The 17,359-nt window shown below is 44.0% G+C and overlaps 1 protein-coding gene across 3 annotated transcripts in view; it reads right to left on the bottom strand.

The window, feature by feature from the left end:
- PBX2 (PBX homeobox 2) overlaps positions 1-12,425 on the bottom strand; it is a 43,122-nt gene extending 30,697 nt beyond the window's left edge. Inside the window, exons 1-2 of one of the 3 annotated variants that reach the window (XM_061619712.1) lie at positions 11,860-12,425; positions 9,320-9,393 (exon numbers count right to left, since the gene is read on the bottom strand). In XM_061619712.1, the coding sequence (XP_061475696.1) occupies positions 9,320-9,393; positions 11,860-12,065 (280 nt within the window). In that variant the 5' untranslated portion in view covers positions 12,066-12,425. Of the gene's footprint in view, positions 1-8,738; positions 8,764-9,319; positions 9,394-11,859 lie in introns of those variants that run through there. The other 2 variants (XM_061619711.1, XM_061619713.1) reach the window with 2 other exon arrangements.
- Positions 12,426-17,359: the final 4,934 nt, after the last annotated feature.

Here is a 17,359-nt window from a genome sequence, read left to right as displayed (position 1 = left end):
AGATTGGAATGGGTCGAGATAATCTGTTTCATCCAAGAGTACTTGATTGTTTTAATAAACTCACTGTGGCCCCCGCTTTTTGGTAAGTCTGCCACAAGACAGGTCTAAAGAATGACGTCAGTGCTCCTTAAACTCTATTGACTTCTATTCTACACACCTGGAGAAAATGCAGCAATAAGATAACCTTCTACCACCTGGTGCCCTCCAGGTGTTCTGGATTACAACCCTCATCAGCCCCAGACTTTAAAAAGCCCCATCATGGTCCCCCATCATGGGGACTGGGGAAGGCTGTACTAAGACATAATCAGGCCCACAAGTCCTTCTGCCCTTACTATTCAATTGTTTTTGTTGATATATTTGCCGCCCATGGATCCTGAGGAAGGGTGGGATATAAATCCAATTACAGAATAACAACAACAACAAAACTAATCCCCATAACCTGTAGCACTTTTGCAGTGACTCTGCACATCCACAGTGGCACTGTGTCACTGTCTCCCTTTGTAAAGCAACAAAAATCAGAGGGCAATATTCAATTAATGTGTCCTGTCACCACAAGGATTTCCACTTGCACAACAGGACTTTCCCATCTCCTCCCCCTGTGGGCACCCCACGCCCTCCGCAAATCTGCTTTGGAGGGTAGGGGAAACCCCTAGAACTAATTTAAGGGGCACAAAAAGAGAGAAGAGGGTGGGGGAAGTCCAGTTGTGTAAGTGAAATCTTTTTGTTGATGGGACCAGGACTTGGCCATAACCCAGAAGCTGCTTTCCTTCAAAGAAAGAAAAAATACTCTTCACATGCTCAGACACTTGCTTTAATTTTCTTCCCTTTGGGGAGGGTACATTTGCACATGCTCACACAGCCCTCATAGAGAAAAAAAATTCTTCAAGACAAAAAAGCTGGCCAACTATCTGGATACAAGAGTTTGTTGTTGTTATGTGCCTTCAAGTCGATTACGACTTATGGTGACCCTATGAATCAGCGACCTCCAAGAGCATCTGTCATGAACCACCCTGCTCAGATCTTGTAAGTTCAGGTCTGTGGCTTCCTTTATGGAATCAATCCATCTTTTGTTTGGCCTTCCTCTTGTTCTACTCCTTTCTCTTTTTCCCAGCATTATTGTCTTTTCTAGTGAATCATGTCTTCTCATGATGTGTCCAAAGTATGATAATCCCAGTTTCAACATTTTAGCTTCTAGTGACAGTTCTGGTTTAATTTGTTCTAACACCCAATTATTTGTCTTTTTCGCAGTCCATAGTATGCGCAAAGCTCTCCTCCAGCACCACATTTCAAATGAGTTGATTTTTCTCTTATCCACCTTTTTCAATGTCCAACTTTCACATCCATACACAGAGATCGGGAAAACCATGGTCTGAATGATCCTGACTTTGGTGTTCAGTGATACATCTTTGCATTTGATGACCTTTTCTAGTTCTCTCACAGCTGCCCTCCCCAGTCCTAGCCTTCTTCTGGTTTCTTGACTATTGTCTCCATTTTGGTTAATGACTGTGCCGAGGTATTGATAATCCTTGACAAGTTCAATGTCCTCGTTGTCAACTGTAAAGTTACATAAATCTTCTGTTGTCATTACTTTAGTCTTCTTGACGTTCAGCTGTAGTCCTGCTTTTGTGCTTTCCTCTTTAACTTTCATCAGCATTCGTTTCAAATCATTACTGGTTTCTGCTAAGATTATGGTATCGTCTGCAGCGAGCTGTATATATATATAAATAAAAATAAACCCCATTTCCAGGCCTAGGATCAGTTACTGCTGGGACCCAAGTGCCCTGGCAAGGCCCACTGGTGTCAACACATGTCCTGAGACCTCTACTGCTAAGCAGATGGACCTGAGAAGCTGCCTTTTTAATTTCCCATCATGCCCTGGCTTGCCCAATGTAGTATTGCTCTGGGTGCATTGTGGGGAAATGAAATGGTGGGCCCCACTAATATAGGATGGGGACTAGATGGCATTTTGCTCATTTTCAAATCCATTTTACTATCATGGGCTCCAGTTCTGGAACTTGAAGAAGGCCCTGGACCCTGACAAGAGAAGAACTGAAAGCACATTCACAACAAACCTACTAACTTCCAGATATATTTGGAAGGAAAGCCATAGCAGCCCATCCAGATGCATACAGGCATATGGAGAGCTAAAAATAAAGGAGTCGTCATACGTTATGCCTCCTGCGTAGCAAACCACCTTAACAATGCAAGCAACCGATGTTCTTTTCAGCCATTTGAACACTACTAATTTATGTCTTTCTAATTTATGTCTTTAGGGAAAGGCCATAGTTCAGTGGCTGAGCATCTGCTTTGCATGCAGAAGGTCCCAGGCTCAATGCTCAGAGTCTCCAGATGCCTGGGCTGGGACTATCCCTTGCCTAAAATCCTGGAGAGCCACTGCCTGTCAGCAAAGACAATACCAAGCTTGAAGGATCTCAGGTCACATCCACACCATAGGAAAACGCACCAAAAACAGGAAGCATCTCAAAACAACGTGCAAAAAAAGAAGATGCCAGGGAAAAGGATGGGTTCTTGATTTGGGCATATTGTACAAATGTGTATTTTTTATTTATTAGATTTACACCCCTTCCTCCTCCCAGTAGGAGCCCATCCTTCTTTCTTATTTGAGTTATCGTTTTCTCTTTTTTTGTACGTCACATTCACACCATATATTTAAGGCACATTTTAAGCACATGGCTTCTCCCCAAAGAATCCTGGGAACTGTAATTTACTCTTTTCAGACCTACAACTCCCTAGCGCCCATAACAAATGATAGCTCCCAGGATTCTTTGGGGGAAACCATGTGCTTTATGGGCTCCTGCTGGGAGGAAGGGCAGGATATAAATCAAATAATAAATAAATAAATGAAACATGCCTTAAATGTATGGTGTGGCTCAGCCATCAGTATCAAGCAACTTCCTGTGTCTGTCCCCACCCCATTCTTTAGGAAAACCATCCACCTTCTTTTTTCAGTTTTAAAAAGTGTACCACTAACATTCATGCAGAGATACTGGCCATGGCAACCTTGAAATTAGTAGCTGTGAGATATGCAATTGCTTTTAAATGTTTTCAGATGGTTTTTACTTCTTTTTAAATGTTCTGAATGTGTTTTGTTTTTATTTTAAATTGTAGTGCTTTTTTAACATTTTGATACTTGCTGCCCTGGTCTCCTTTGGGAGGAAGGGTGAGTTAGACATTCAATGAAATAAAATTAACAATATGTTACATGCACATATGTATGTACAATCCTTTTTAAAGAAAGCGTAAAAACTCTCAGGAAAGGTGACTGTGGAAGCCACCGCCAGGGAAGCCAAACAGCACAGCACAGGGCATAGCTGGCTTCCAATGTGAAGAGGACAGATCAGTTTCCCTTGAAATCCACCCAGAAGGGAAGGGTTGCATAAAAAAGTATCCATTGCTCTTCTGTACAGTACAAAACATCTGAACACTTTCCCAGCTGGCTCACTGCTCATGTTGATACACACCCTTGGTAAAATAAACATGGTCACCTTGGAGGCAGGTTGCAGAAAAGAAATGATGCATTCTGTCTCCACAAGGAACCAACGGGGCTCTCAAACCAGGGTCTCGGGTAGCCAGTCTTCCCAGTGCCTTAACATCCTGTACCACCAGCACTCCAGCTCCTCAGAAGACCAGGCCTTAAAGGAAAGGGTGTCCTCAAACCTGCGGACCCAGCCTGAAGAGAGTGTCAGGTGATCTTCTCAGCTAAAATATTGTCAGCTGACTCTCCAAGCCAAGTGGGACACATCAGGCCCTATAAAGACCTTGCAACCAAGCCAGCTCATTTGTCTTCAGAGAGAGGACTTGGCTTGTACTCTCTAGCTGCCTTGAACTGTGACCCTCTCCTTGCTCTTGAGCTCGCATCTGTTCTGTCCCCACCAACTCTTTACTGCTGTTGTAACATTTGACCTTCTGCCCAGCTTGGATTCTGCACCTGATTTCCAATCCATCTGCAGAGACATCTATTGCTTCTTCCCTGCCCATGTCCCAAACTGGACCCCAGGCGCCGCCTGTCTCAGAGCTAAGGCAAGGCCCAACGCTTTCACCAGATACCAAGACTGTGTCACTCTGCGTTTGAAAAGCTGGCAAGCAATAGCAAGTTTCTGGCCCTTGTGGTTATGAAGGTTCACTTAAAGCAGTCTTGTAAATAAGGCCATAAAAGTTATTAGCCTACAAAAAAGTGTTTACTAGCCTACTGGGACAGAGAGCTCCTTACGCCTTGCAACAGCCTGCTGTGTTTCTATGCTGCTCGGGGTGGAGAGAGCTTTCCACATCTAGCACAGAGGTGGGAAACTTTTTGTGGCCAAAGGGCCGGATCTTCATCTCCCCAACCCCTGGCAGGCCAAAGTTGACAGGTGGGTGAGGCTGTCAATGTGTCAATCACCAGATGTCATAGTGATGTCAGGTAATGCTTCCTTTTGAAGCCCCGATTTTCAAAGCTTCAAAGCAAACCGTGGTGCTTCCAAACATGGAGGGGACTGAAGGTACGCTTCAATCAGCCAATCAGCTGATGGGCAAATGGGAGCGTGCCATAAAACGCCTGTCCTCACTAGTGATGTTAGTGGGTGGGCATGGTTTGGGGAAAATGGGATTGGGTGTCAAAATGGGATTGGGGGCCAAAATGGGATTGGAGGCCAAAATGGGATTGGGGGCCAAAATGGACCCTCGGGGGAGGGAAGGCTCACCACATCCCTGCTCTAGCAGCTCACTTGGTTTCTCCACCGGGCACAGGAAAGGGCTGAGGCACTTTGTCTCTCCTATGCTAGCCTGCACACTTGCCTCCAGGTGCCCCCGTTCACACATGCACTGGCCTCCAGGCGCTAGTGCTTAAATACAAGGTTTAAAGAATATGGGCAATGTGAGATAGAAATCTAAGAGACGTAGGAGAGACTTAAAAGAAACAGGTGTGGCCAATGAGTATTTCCACGGCTTAGGGGAAGAATGTCAGTGTGCTGCATAATTCCCCGCTTCTTCTTGTCTAACCAAAATAGGATTAATTATGCAAAATAAGCAAATTATGAACATCTGCTTAATTCAGTCTTTCTTGGCAAAGAATCGTGTTCTCTGTGAGGTTTTGTTGTTTCTAAGCACAGAGCACGAGCATTACCTTGGATACTGAAGGAATGAAGATTTACTTTTAGCAGTCAGGGTGGGGCCCGGCTTTCAGCCTCCCTCAAGGTTCCAGGTAACGTAGGGCAAAGATTTTTTAAAAAAGCAAAAAACATCTGTGCAAATACATGAGACAGCCGATGGGAGGGGAAAATAATAAAAACTACATGACTCGGCACGCACAAGCTGCCAGCAGAAAGCCCACACGTACATAGCCCATTTGTGCAATCTGTACTACTTCAATGCCACTTTTAAACCTTAAGTGGCCTACAGCAAAAACAACAATATCAACATGACTACATCATTAGAGTTGTAAGATATGAAGCACACAATCACGAAAAAACCCATAATTAATGCTACTTTGAAAAGAAGGCGAATCCTATGCTATGCTATTCAATGGAATCTCATCTAGTTTGCCCCAAGTTCACTTGGGGAACAGGAATTCCACTCAGCAGGAGCCACCACCATGAAGATACTTCTCCTAATGAAGGACAGCCTTGATTCAGCTGGGATTCTCAACAGGATCTCATGACTTGTTTTAATTCTTGTGGGGTGAGGGTGTTCATATGGGAGAAAATGCTCCATGAAATATCCCACATCATCTAGGGCAGCTTTACCCAACCTGATGGGGACTGCAGTCCAAACACCTGGAGGGCATCAGGTTGAAGAAGGCTGATCTAGGGCTTTAAAGATTAAAACTAGCATCTCAAATTTGGCTCAGAAACCAGCAGTGGACTCATAAAATGAGTATAATATGTTCCCTGGACAACCGCCAATGCACTGCATCCTGGAATCACTGCAGTTTCCAAATTGTCTTCAAGGCCAGCCCCACACATACAACAGATTACAGTAATCAAGCCAAGCATTTACCAGTGCATACTTCACAGCAGCAAGGGCCTTGTTATCCAGAAAAAGGTGCAGTTTGCATCCCAGCTGGAAGTGGTGAAACCTCACTCTCGGCTATGATTGCCAGAGCAGTCTTGAGCCCAAAGTATGGATGTAGTTCAGATTGAAATGGATCCAGAAAATCCATTTCAAATTTTTAACAGGCATTTTATGCTGCTTTTTAAGACCAAAATCCTTTCAAAGCAGCTTGCAATACAAAATAACACAATACAATAAAAATGACATTATACCACCCCAATTATAAAAACGCATAAATAAGGATTTTTTTAAAAGCCGAAAGATTAACAGAACATTAAAAAACCCAACAGTATATACTGAATTGCTACCTTCTCTGCATCAGCTATACAGCCAGCCTGCATCAAACAATAAAAAATCAAGTTCAAAACCAACCAGTTACCTAGACAAAGGCATATTACAGACATTTCCTTTTCAGAGCCCACCGAAAAGAAAATATGGATGGAACCAAATGTTTTCTCCCAGGGAGGGAGACCCACAGATGAAGGGCCAGCACCAAAAAAGGCCCCACTTGGTGTACTTACTGGGACATAGAGCTGAAGGAGGACGTTGGAAGAGTGAAACTCTTCCCGCTCCCTCTGTCAGCAATATCTGTTTTTCAAGGCTCAGATTAACTCTTCTGGATCCAACTACACAGATCCCTTGGAGAAGCGCAGTGTATGTATGCATACACTCTCTCTTTCTGGTCAGGAGGAGAAGCTACCAGAGGGGACTGTGCCCACGGCACCTGCTCAAAAATTGAGATGTGCCCAAAGGCCTAAAAAGGTTGGCAACCCCTGATTTAGTCCAAGAGAGTCTGGAGCTGTCCAGCCACATCACCTTACCTAGGAAGGAGATTTTGAAAAAAGCTGTTTAACTCAAAAGGGATCCAAATCAGACTTTTTCAATATAAGCCGCACTACCACCTCCTTTAATGTGGCTGAAAATGTTTCCTTCCTCAAGCATAAACTATTCCCTAGATCCATGTGACCAGCTCCTCCCAATCCAACATGGATATGGACCTTTGATTAATCAAAACAAAGGTCCACCTATTTCAGCATCCTGTTCTGCCCCACACCCCGACCCACCAGTTTTAAGTTTGACAAATTTATAAACCACTTTAAGAAGACATTCTTCACAAAGCTGTGCATAAAAACAAAAAACACCAATAAGAACAGTTTAAAAACATTAAAAAAATAAGCTTATTCTAGAACAAAATCCCATCAATCAGCCTAGGAAAAAACAGTAATTTGTAGTATAAAATTTTCCAGTGCTTTATTTTTCCTGCAGAATATTTTCTATTTCACAAGTTCATTAGCAGCAATGAATTTATGCCAATTGCAAATAAATATTAGAAAGGCCTCTGAAGAATGAATGAATGAATGAATGAATTCATTCGGCCTCTGAAGCAGTTCTTAAGGGCTGAGCAGATTGGTATGAGCATAGGTGGTCCTTCATGTTCACAGAAACGCACAAGCAGGGCATTAAGACAACTGCCCTCTCCCACTGTTATTTCCCAGCAACTGGTAATTCAGAGACATAATGTCTCTGAAAACGGGAGGTAGAATATAGCCATCGGATGGTATCCAAATAACACAATCCATCAGTGCAAGGTTTTCTGCTTATGTAACGTAACTGCCCTCCTCTCTTCCCCCCATGCACTTCCTAAATCTTTCTGGAGGTTCCCTCAACCCTCTGGAGCAGATCTGGGGAGGGCATGGGGAACCCACATGTGGGAAGCAAATTCTATTGTGTAAACAGAAAACCTTGCCCTGATCGAGCATGCTACTTGTGTACCACCCATCATTTCATGTTACCATTTATAGATTTATCCTCCTCAGGTTCAGAGTAGTAATGCCTCTGAATACCACTTGCTGGGGATCGTAAGTGGAAAACTGCCAATGCACTCAAGGTCCTGCTTGTGGGCTTCCCATAAGCATATGGCTAGCCACCGTGAGAACAGGATGCTTGGTCAGACAGGTCTTTTTGGCGAATCCAGCAGGTCTCTTATGTTTTCATTCATTTTTCTAACACCTCCCCCCTTTAAAGTCAACCAAAGCCAGTGGCCTTCATCATATTTTGTGGCAGAGAATTCCAGAGTGGTTTATCAATTAATCCCTCTCCCCAGGAAACTCTGCGAATTATAGCTCTGTAAGAGGAATGGTGGAGATTGCCAAAAACTCTCAGCAACACCCTTAGCAAAGTCCCCCCAAAATTCTGGCAAGTGTAAAGCCATGAGCATGTAAAGTGGCATAAGACTGCTTTAAATGCATAGTGAAAAAGGGGCCTCCTTCTATAAAACATAGATTAGTGTTTCCAGAACACAGCTTAACATATTTTGGCAGGAGTCCCGTTCACAGCAAGGCTGCTCCACTCCTATTGACTTGAGTGGGATTTAAGCAGTTGGAATAAACATGCTGCACATCACTTCAGACACATGTGCCCCAAATCTGGCAATTTAGACCAGATGAACTTTAATGACAACCCCAACACACACTCATAGAGCTCACTCTCTCCTTTTCACTAATCCTTTTAAGGCCCCATGGCTTGGCGGCAGTCACTGACGCCGCTTCACTTTTTTTTTATCACAGCAGGGCGCAACTTCATCGAGCTGGAGAAACACCAGTTTCCCTACCCTCACACACGCAGCCATCCCCTCCACAAAAACAAAAAAGACACCCCACCATGTAGCCTGAAACTTAAAGGAAGCCAACCTGTTGTGGCAACCTTCCAAAGCAAGGGTGGATTTCAGGAAACAAACGACAGTGTGGCAGAAGAAGAGGCAGCAGCGAAGATTTCAAAGCCATGAGAGGAGAGGGAGGAAAGAGGCCTTCATTATTTTTGTGGACAAAAGATATTGGTGTTACCAGAGTGTGTTACACACTGGTGTTACGCACACAAGTGAGGCAGTGTGCACATACCAAAAAAAGAGCGGGGAACGACAACATCTCAACCCCTGCCAAAAATACACAGCAATGAAAGGGGGGAGAGGGGGAAGGGCCAAAGAGGCCACAAAGAAAACTAGGTAGGCGGAAAAAGACATTTCAGACGCGTCAAGATGGCGCGGAGACGACAGGCCTCTGGCAAAACCTCTGGAGGGAAAACACCCGCTCTTCTTCTCTCTCTTTCTCTATGTCTCACACACACACAAACTCCCCTGAACCTACATTCTACTTCCTTCTACAAGATACATTTGCCAACCAACTGGAAAAAATATGTCTTTTAAAAATACACATACCCACACCCCACCACAACAACATACACCCACCCTCTGGAACCCAAACCACAACAATACCTGTTTTTTCTTTGATTTCACAGAGGACGGTGAAGAGAGCTGGCTTCATGCGGTGACAATTCAGAGCATGTTTCCTGCAGTTTAAACAGTGGGGGAGAAAGCAGATAAAGCCGATGGGGTTTTTTTTGGGGGGGGGAAAGAGTTTTAAGGTTATAATGAACACACACACATCCATTTCCACAATAGTGTGCAGGCCTCAGCCTGGTGAATAAATCAACTGTCATTTATCCGCACATATAATGGAAACCTAACCCCACCCAGAATAATTCCCAATATAATTCCCTTGCCTGGACAGCCTCAACAATTAAAAAAAGCCCCATACATTTCCTTCAGTTGTTAATGGTCTGTCAGGATGTTGCAGGTACCGCAAAACAGACAAACTTTGGTCAAGTTAAGGAAGGTAGACAAAAGATAGAGAGTTCAAAAAGAAAAGAGGAATAATCCCTGTTTATCCTTTATCGGAACAGCATAAACCAATAAAATAGAAATCAAGATAATGCTTTCTTGTTGCTTTGTTTTCCTCCACCCCCAGCACCTCTCATCTTCTTGAATACATTTTATGAAGTACAAAAGAATTTTAAACGCTTCCTTCTGATACATAATTGCACTCATTAAGATGCAACCATCTCCATTTTTGTTACACACACAAACCCCATTTCTAAACAATAAACCATTTTTCAAGACAGTGGAGTCAGTTTTGCAACTAAAAAATAACCCAGAAATGGAACAAAACATGGATGTACTAGACAAAGCGTGCAAACACCTATTCAGAGAAACCATCCCCAAGTTATTCATCTCTTAGTGCCCCTTGCCCCAAACTGAGCACTCAGCTTTTAGACCATCATGCAGCCAGTTTCCAGTCTCAATGCCCCCCTCAAAACACAACTTTCCAAGACCAGACACAGTAGGAATAGTCCCTTTTCTGTTACAATCCTACAACTTCCACCACCTAGCGATTCAGCACACACACACAAAAGCAAAACCTCCTCTTATGCATTTCCTGGAATCCAATCTAAAGTTCACCCCTATTTGGATTTAATACACATAGCCAGATGGGCCTTAGGAAATTTAGAAAGACATCATTTGGGAATTTAACTTTCCCAGCATACAGTACCCCTCTGCCTGACTGCCACTTCACCACACGCCTTGCATTCTCTCAGAGGCAATTCCCAAGTGAAAACATCTCCCAGGAATTTGAAATCCAGACCATTTGATGCAAACCACTGTTCACTACACAAAAACACAGCCTCAAAAATAAAGACCTAAAATCGTATTTTTGGTAAAATAGAAACCATCCAGCCAATATTCTGTCTAATATAAAGCTTGCCCATAAATATAAAGCTTTAATTTAAAAAAACTCACATAAACTTATTCAAAGTTAGACATTCAAAAGTCTTAACCACAACACCAGGCCCTTCCAAGGGCTTTATCTTCCAAGTTGGTAATGTTTTGCCCCCCTCCAGAGCAGTACACAACACAGAAGATAACCACAATTTAACTGCTAATATTAATGCAGAACAGAAACCCTATAACATATCCTTATAAGGGATTTGGGATGCCTCTGAAACAAAAGCACAGATCTGATGTCTAGGATAAGTGAACCTGGGCAGTGGGTGAAAAATTAAGCCTCCTAAATTATCGGGAAGAGAAGCGAGGTCTAGTGGTTTAAGCCAAAGGAATGGGACACAGGGAGACATGGGGGCTGTAAATGTGGGGAGCAATCCCCAGAATCTCTCTCCAACCTCCAGATCCCCCAATACACTATAATTCCACACTAATCACCCCTCTTTCTTTGTGTCTTCAGTCCCAAATCAGTTCATCAATAACTCCATCCCGTATATCTGTATGCCCCACATTGGGCTGCAAATCCCAAAGCGAGTTCTTTTCCCACTTACTCTACAATAGCCTGAGGTCCTCTTTCAGTCCTAAACCCAAAATCAAACAGACCCCAATAACCCCACACACCAATCTACACTTGCTTCCTCCAAAACACCAAATCTCTCCTTCCCAACTTCACCAGCCAAGAAAAGTAATAACCAACTTGCTCCGTACCGCCAAGGCCTCTGGCTCTTCACCTTCCTCCACAAGTCACCCCATTTTTAGACCAACCTCACCTTTCTTCCCCATCACCCCCCAAAATCCACAGCAATTCCTTCCCCTTCCCTCCCCCCAATGTTCAGTTTCTGCCCAAGCCAACACCCCAGTACCCAAACAACTCAGGCCACAAGTCTGGACTTCTGAGGATCCCACCTAAAGCTAGAGCTTAACTCCACATCAGTACTTCCGTCCCAATCCTGAACTTCCAAGAGTCCATCAAAGACTCCAGTTTGGTACTCAAACATCCCAATAGCTCGCACCACAAAATGAACATTTGGATGGAAACCACAGCCAACGTACCCCACGCACCTATATCCTAAGTCCCCCCAGCTTTGCCAATAGTTTGCATCAAACTGCTCCACGCACACACAAAGAGAGACCTCTCCAAGCCAACTTTTCCCCACACCCCAGGCCAATCCAAGAATGGGAAAAGGGTAACCAACTTTGCCTGCGCTTCGTCCAAGCTTTGGTCGGTGATGGTCATAATCTGTTGCAGGATGTCGCCGATGTCTTGTTTCCGCGGCTCGCCGTTATCCGAGGAGGGCTCGTGGAGAGAGTGGGGGGTCATGCTCTGGACCCCTGGCACCGGAGGGTGGCCCGGGAGCCCCACCGCCCCCCGAGCTTGGATCAGCCTCCCTTGGTCATCCATTCCTTGGGGCAAGCCACAAGGCGAGCTGTCCACACGCAAAAGAAAATAATAGTAATATTAATAAAAAGACAGAGATCCTAATATGGCAAATTCGGCGACGTCGGGGCACCCGGCGCGGTTTTATTCCATCTTGGATGCGCGGTCCCACGGCCCCCTTTCCTTGGAGACTTTGGGGCTGGGAAAATGGAGTCCCACACAAGGGCTGGAGGAGGAGGAGGGAGGAGGAGGAGCTGGGAAGGGGGAGGGAAGAGAAGGAAAGAGTAGAAGGAGGCGGGGGAGGAGAGATCAGCTTCTCTTGGCTTCCCCCCCCTTTTCTTTTTAACGCCTCCCCTCCTCTTCATAGAAGCCCTGGCTGGTGTCTATGTGTGTGCATATATGTAATTACGGGCTCTCCCCATCTATTTGCTGCCCTCCACTGGCTCGCTGGAAGACAAGCACCTGGAGGAAAGCGAAAGAAAACAGGCTGTTTCTTTCCTCTTTAGCTAGAGGAAAAAGAAAGAACCGATGGGTGGGTTTATACAAACCATACCTTTAAAGCACATTGTTTCCCACAAGAATCCTGGGAGCTGTAGTTTGTTCAGGGTTCTGAGAATTGTGTAGCTCTGTGAGGAATAAACTACACTTCCCAGGACCCCTTGGGGGAAGCTGTGCACTTTAAACCATACCTTTAATAAAGTGTTTTCAGAGCACTTTCCCCACCACACTAACAAGCAGCAGTTTCCAGAATTTTGTTGGTTTTTTTAGGGGGGGGGTGCTTTAAAAGCAGGGGATGGCTGAAGAGTAAAAGTGGGTGTGGGGAGAACTATAACTCGCAAGGGTGCCTTCCAAGGCTTTCCCATCAGCTATTCCACACCATTTTAAATCAATGTTTTTTTATCATTTAGTGTTCATTATTAAATTCAGTTAAAATTAGATTTTAAAAACATGCTTTTAAAAATGGACAAATTTGGGGGTGTCCTTTGGAGGGCTACGTTTATTTATTTATTGCCTCACAGTATCACATAGGCTGGGAGATGTCAGATTTTTTTTATTAATTTTAATTTTAAAAATGAAAAATGGACAGATGGAGGTCTTCAGGGGCACAAAAATTGGAGCAGTCATTTTTTTTTTATTAAAACATTAAATGTCAAATTTGGGAGGGTGAAAAATCTTTTGCAGAGCCAGATATTGCCATGGGTCACAGACTAGCCACTCCTGACCTAGAGGTTAGCTGAAGGGGGCAGTCCCCTACTCCCCTAAAGTTCCATCTCTGTTATCTTTTCAGCACCTGCTGAAGACCTTCCTCTTTCAACAAGCCTTTTAAGTAGAGGCATTATCCCAGTCTGTGTCTGTTCTATAATTTCTTTTTGCTTTTTAATATGTTTTTAATGTTTTTAAATGTTTTTAAGATGTTTTGTTTTAATATTTTTAAATATTTTTTGTTTTAATATGTTTTAAAGTCTTTTCTTTTTAAGATGTTTTAATGTGGTTTTAGTGTTTTTGTTTGCTACCCTGGGCTCCTTCTGGGAGGAAAGATGGGATATAAATTTAATAAATAAATAATAAATGCCTAGCTGCAGTTAACTAGAGTGAGACCAGTTCCTTATGGATTAAAGAGGGGTTCAAGTCACTTTCTAAGGTAAGGAGGGCCAGGCTAGGCCAGGCACATAGAGAATGACCCGTAATTCTAGAAATCTCAGAGATCGCCAAGTCCCAAAATTTCCTACCACCTGTCATCCCAACAACATATGGATAAAAGATCCCCTCTCTCCACATCCGTGCCAGCAGTAAGGAGAGAGGGACTTATTAATCCTGGACAGTCGGACAGGGGTCCAGTGCAGGTGAAGATTTTCCTATCTGCCCCAGACTTTGGGGGCCAAGCTAGATGCAACACGATTGACATAGTTAGCAGTTGTGTGAATGGCTTTTTAAAAGTAAATTGCAGGTCCATGAGGCCTGACCTGGGTCAGGATCCTGGTTTGGGGAGGGCAAGGTTTTTTAACACTTTGCTCATGTTGCAGTCCTGATCCAGACTGGGGCCTTCACAACATTGGGGTGGAGGCTCCCATTGGAGTAAATTAGAGGTTTCCCCTCCCCAATGCCCCTCAAAAAGGGCAAAAAAGAGGTACCTGGGAACTATAGACTAGTCAGCCTAACATCAATCCCTGGGAAAATTCTGGAGCAGATTATAAAGTGATCAATCTGTAAGCAACTTGAAAACAATGCAGTGATTACTAGAAGCCAACATGGATTTATCAAGAACAAATCCTGCCACACTCATCTTATCTCATTTTTTGATCAGGTAACCTCCCTGGTGAGAGCCAGTGTGGTGCAGTGGTTAAGGTCCTGGACTACGACCTGGGAGACCAGGGTTCGAATCCCCACACAGCCATGAAGTTCACTGGGTGACCTTGGGCCAGTCACTGCCTCTCAGCCTCAGAGGACGGCAATGGTAAACCCCCTCTGAATACCGCTTACCATGAAAAACCAATTCATAGGGTCACCATAAGTCAGGATCGACTTGAAGGCAGTCCATTTCTTTTTTCAACCTCCCTGGTAGACTGTAGGAATGCTGTGGACATAATATATCTCAACTTCAGCATAGCTTTTGCCCCATGATATTCTGATAGCAAGCTAGCTGAATGTGGGCTGGATGGAACAACTATCAGGTGGATCCACTGTTGGCTACAGAATCCTACTGAAAGAGTGGTTATTAATGGCTCCTTCTCAAACTGGTGGGTGGTAATGAGCAGGGTACCGCAGGGCTCAGTCCTTGGCCCAGTGCTTGTCAACATTTTCATTATTTACTTGGATGAAGAAGTGTAGTGAATGCTTATCAGATCTGCAGATGACACAAAATTGGAGGGATAGCTAATACCTCGGAACACAGATACAAAATTCAAAGTGATGATAGACTGGAGAACTGGGCTGAAAACAGAATGAAATTTAACAGGGATAAGTGCAAAGTTCTACACCTAGGAAAAATAAACCAAATGCACAGTTATAAGATGGGGGATACTTGGCTCAGCAATACTACATGCAAGAAGGATCTTGGGATTGTTGTTGATCAGAAGCTGAATATGAGCCAAGAGTGTGATATGGCTGCAAAAAAGGCAAATGCTATTTTAGGCTGCATTAACAGAACTATAGTTTCCAAATCGTGTAAAGTATTGGTTCCCCTCTATTCGGCACTCATTAGGCCTCATCTTGAGCACTGCGTCCAGTTCCGGACACCACACTTTAAGAAGGATGCAGACAAACTGGAACAGGTTCAGACCAGGGCAACGAGGATGATCAGGGGACTGGAAACAAAGCTCTATGAGGAGAGACTGAAAGAACTGGGCATGTTTAGTCTTGAGAAGAGAAGACTGAGGGGAGATATGATAACACTGTTCAGGTACTTTAAGGTTTCCACACAGAGGAGGGCCAGGATCTCTTCTCAGTCATCCCAGAGAGCAGGACATGGAATAACGGTTACAGAAGCCAGATTTCAGCTGAACATCAGGAAAAACATCATAACTGTTACAGCAGTACAGCAATGGAACCAATGACTTAGGGAGGTGGTGGGCTCCCCAACACTGGATGCATTCAAGAGGCAGCTGGACAGCCACCTGTCAGGTATGCTTTAACTTGGATTCCTGCTTTGAGCAAGGGGTTGGACTCGATGGCCTTATAGGCCCCTTCCAACTCTGTGATTCTATGATTCGAGCAACCAGAGCTGGGGACAAAGGGTTAAAGCTTCCTATGCCTCACAACAGAGTTTCAGCCAAAATTGGTGGTGGTGGTGGGAATGCCTACAATTTACTTTTTAAAAGCCATTCATTCAGTTACTAATGGTGTTGACTCTAGTCTGGCCATTGGTATCTAGCTTTTCTTGATTGCTGGGCCAGGCCATCCTATAGTCTCATCACTGCTACATGGCAGTCACACTGGAATAGGAAGGTTTCCACCATAATGTACAGCAGGGGTGGGGAATCTTGGGCCTAAGGCCTGAATGCAGCCCTTCAACTCTCTCTATGTAGCCCTTGAGACTCCCCAGCCACACATCCTATTGGCCCTGCTTTACACCCTCTCCCTGTTGGGAGTAAAGCACCAATGTATGTTACAAGAAGCTATTTGAACCCGTGAAGTGCGATAGACAGAAAGGCAATCTGTTCTTCCCTCTGCTGATTCCTCCTCTAACATATTTGTTTTTTGCAGTATTTGCTCCTCCCTTCCCTTCCCGTCTTTGCTCTCCGTTAGTTAGCAATAGCTCCCTGAGTGGAAGCCATATTGCTGCTTCACCATGTATATGACTTTATCTCTTTGTAGTAATAAACCTTACATTTCTTTGTTCTTTGAACTACCAGTCTTAACAGACCAAAATGAGAAATAGCAAATCCATTACATTTGGCGTCAGCTACAAAATTTAGCAGCCTGACAATCTTACATTTTTTTATAAACAAAAACGTGTTTCTAGCCCTCTATGATTTCAGAAATGGCCTTTTAAAAGTCTGATGTCAATACCTTGTGTCCTCTCTAAAGCCAGAGCACTGTTAAGTGGGATTTATAGTGATCAGCAGGTGGAGCTAGTAGAAGCAAAACAAAATTTTGCACACTAAGGAAATGTATGCCCTGGTAAACCATTTATACAGATCACAGCCCTTCACTTTTTTTGGCATAGGATTTTGACAGAATTGCAACACTTTTTAGGACACACTACATGCTGTCCTGGTCACTCTGTGACCCTAGATGTGAATGAAATATAATTAGGGCTGAACTGAAAGGGGGGGTTAATACATTTTCTGTTGTAGCCACTTTTGCCCTCTGCAAAAAGTACCCCTGCAGCTCTTTGGGGATTGTGGTGTAAAAGCATCCACACATTCAAAGTGAAGTTAATGTGACACAGGAAGCATTGATCTCATTATACATTAGTTTTGTTTGACATCAGGGATGTCATCACACGGCCAAATCTGATTAGATGTACTATTAGAACTATTCCAGGTGACAAAGCAGCATGCAGTGGGGGAATCAAACTGCAAACAAGGCAACCAGTGAGGATGTGGGGAGGGGCATTTCATATATTCTGAGAGCATTATGTTCTTGGACAGGTGTGGGGAACCTTGAGCCATCTGGATGTTGCTGAACTGCAACTCCCATCAGCCCCAACAAACACGGCCAATGGCCAGGGATGATGGGAGTTGTAGTCAAGCAACATCTGGAGGGTTACAGCCCTGCACTTATTCCCAGGTGCACACAGATATCAAATAACATGGTTTCTGTCCCATTAATAGCTGTGCAGAAGATGGAATTTCAACATTCAGAATCTTGCACCA

The sequence above is a fragment of the Rhineura floridana genome, chromosome 3 (genome assembly GCF_030035675.1).
Source record: "Rhineura floridana isolate rRhiFlo1 chromosome 3, rRhiFlo1.hap2, whole genome shotgun sequence".
Classification (NCBI taxonomy): Eukaryota; Metazoa; Chordata; class Lepidosauria; order Squamata; family Rhineuridae; genus Rhineura; species Rhineura floridana.
The sequence above is the reverse complement of the archived record's forward strand: the minus strand, read 5'-3'. Positions and strand labels throughout refer to the sequence as shown.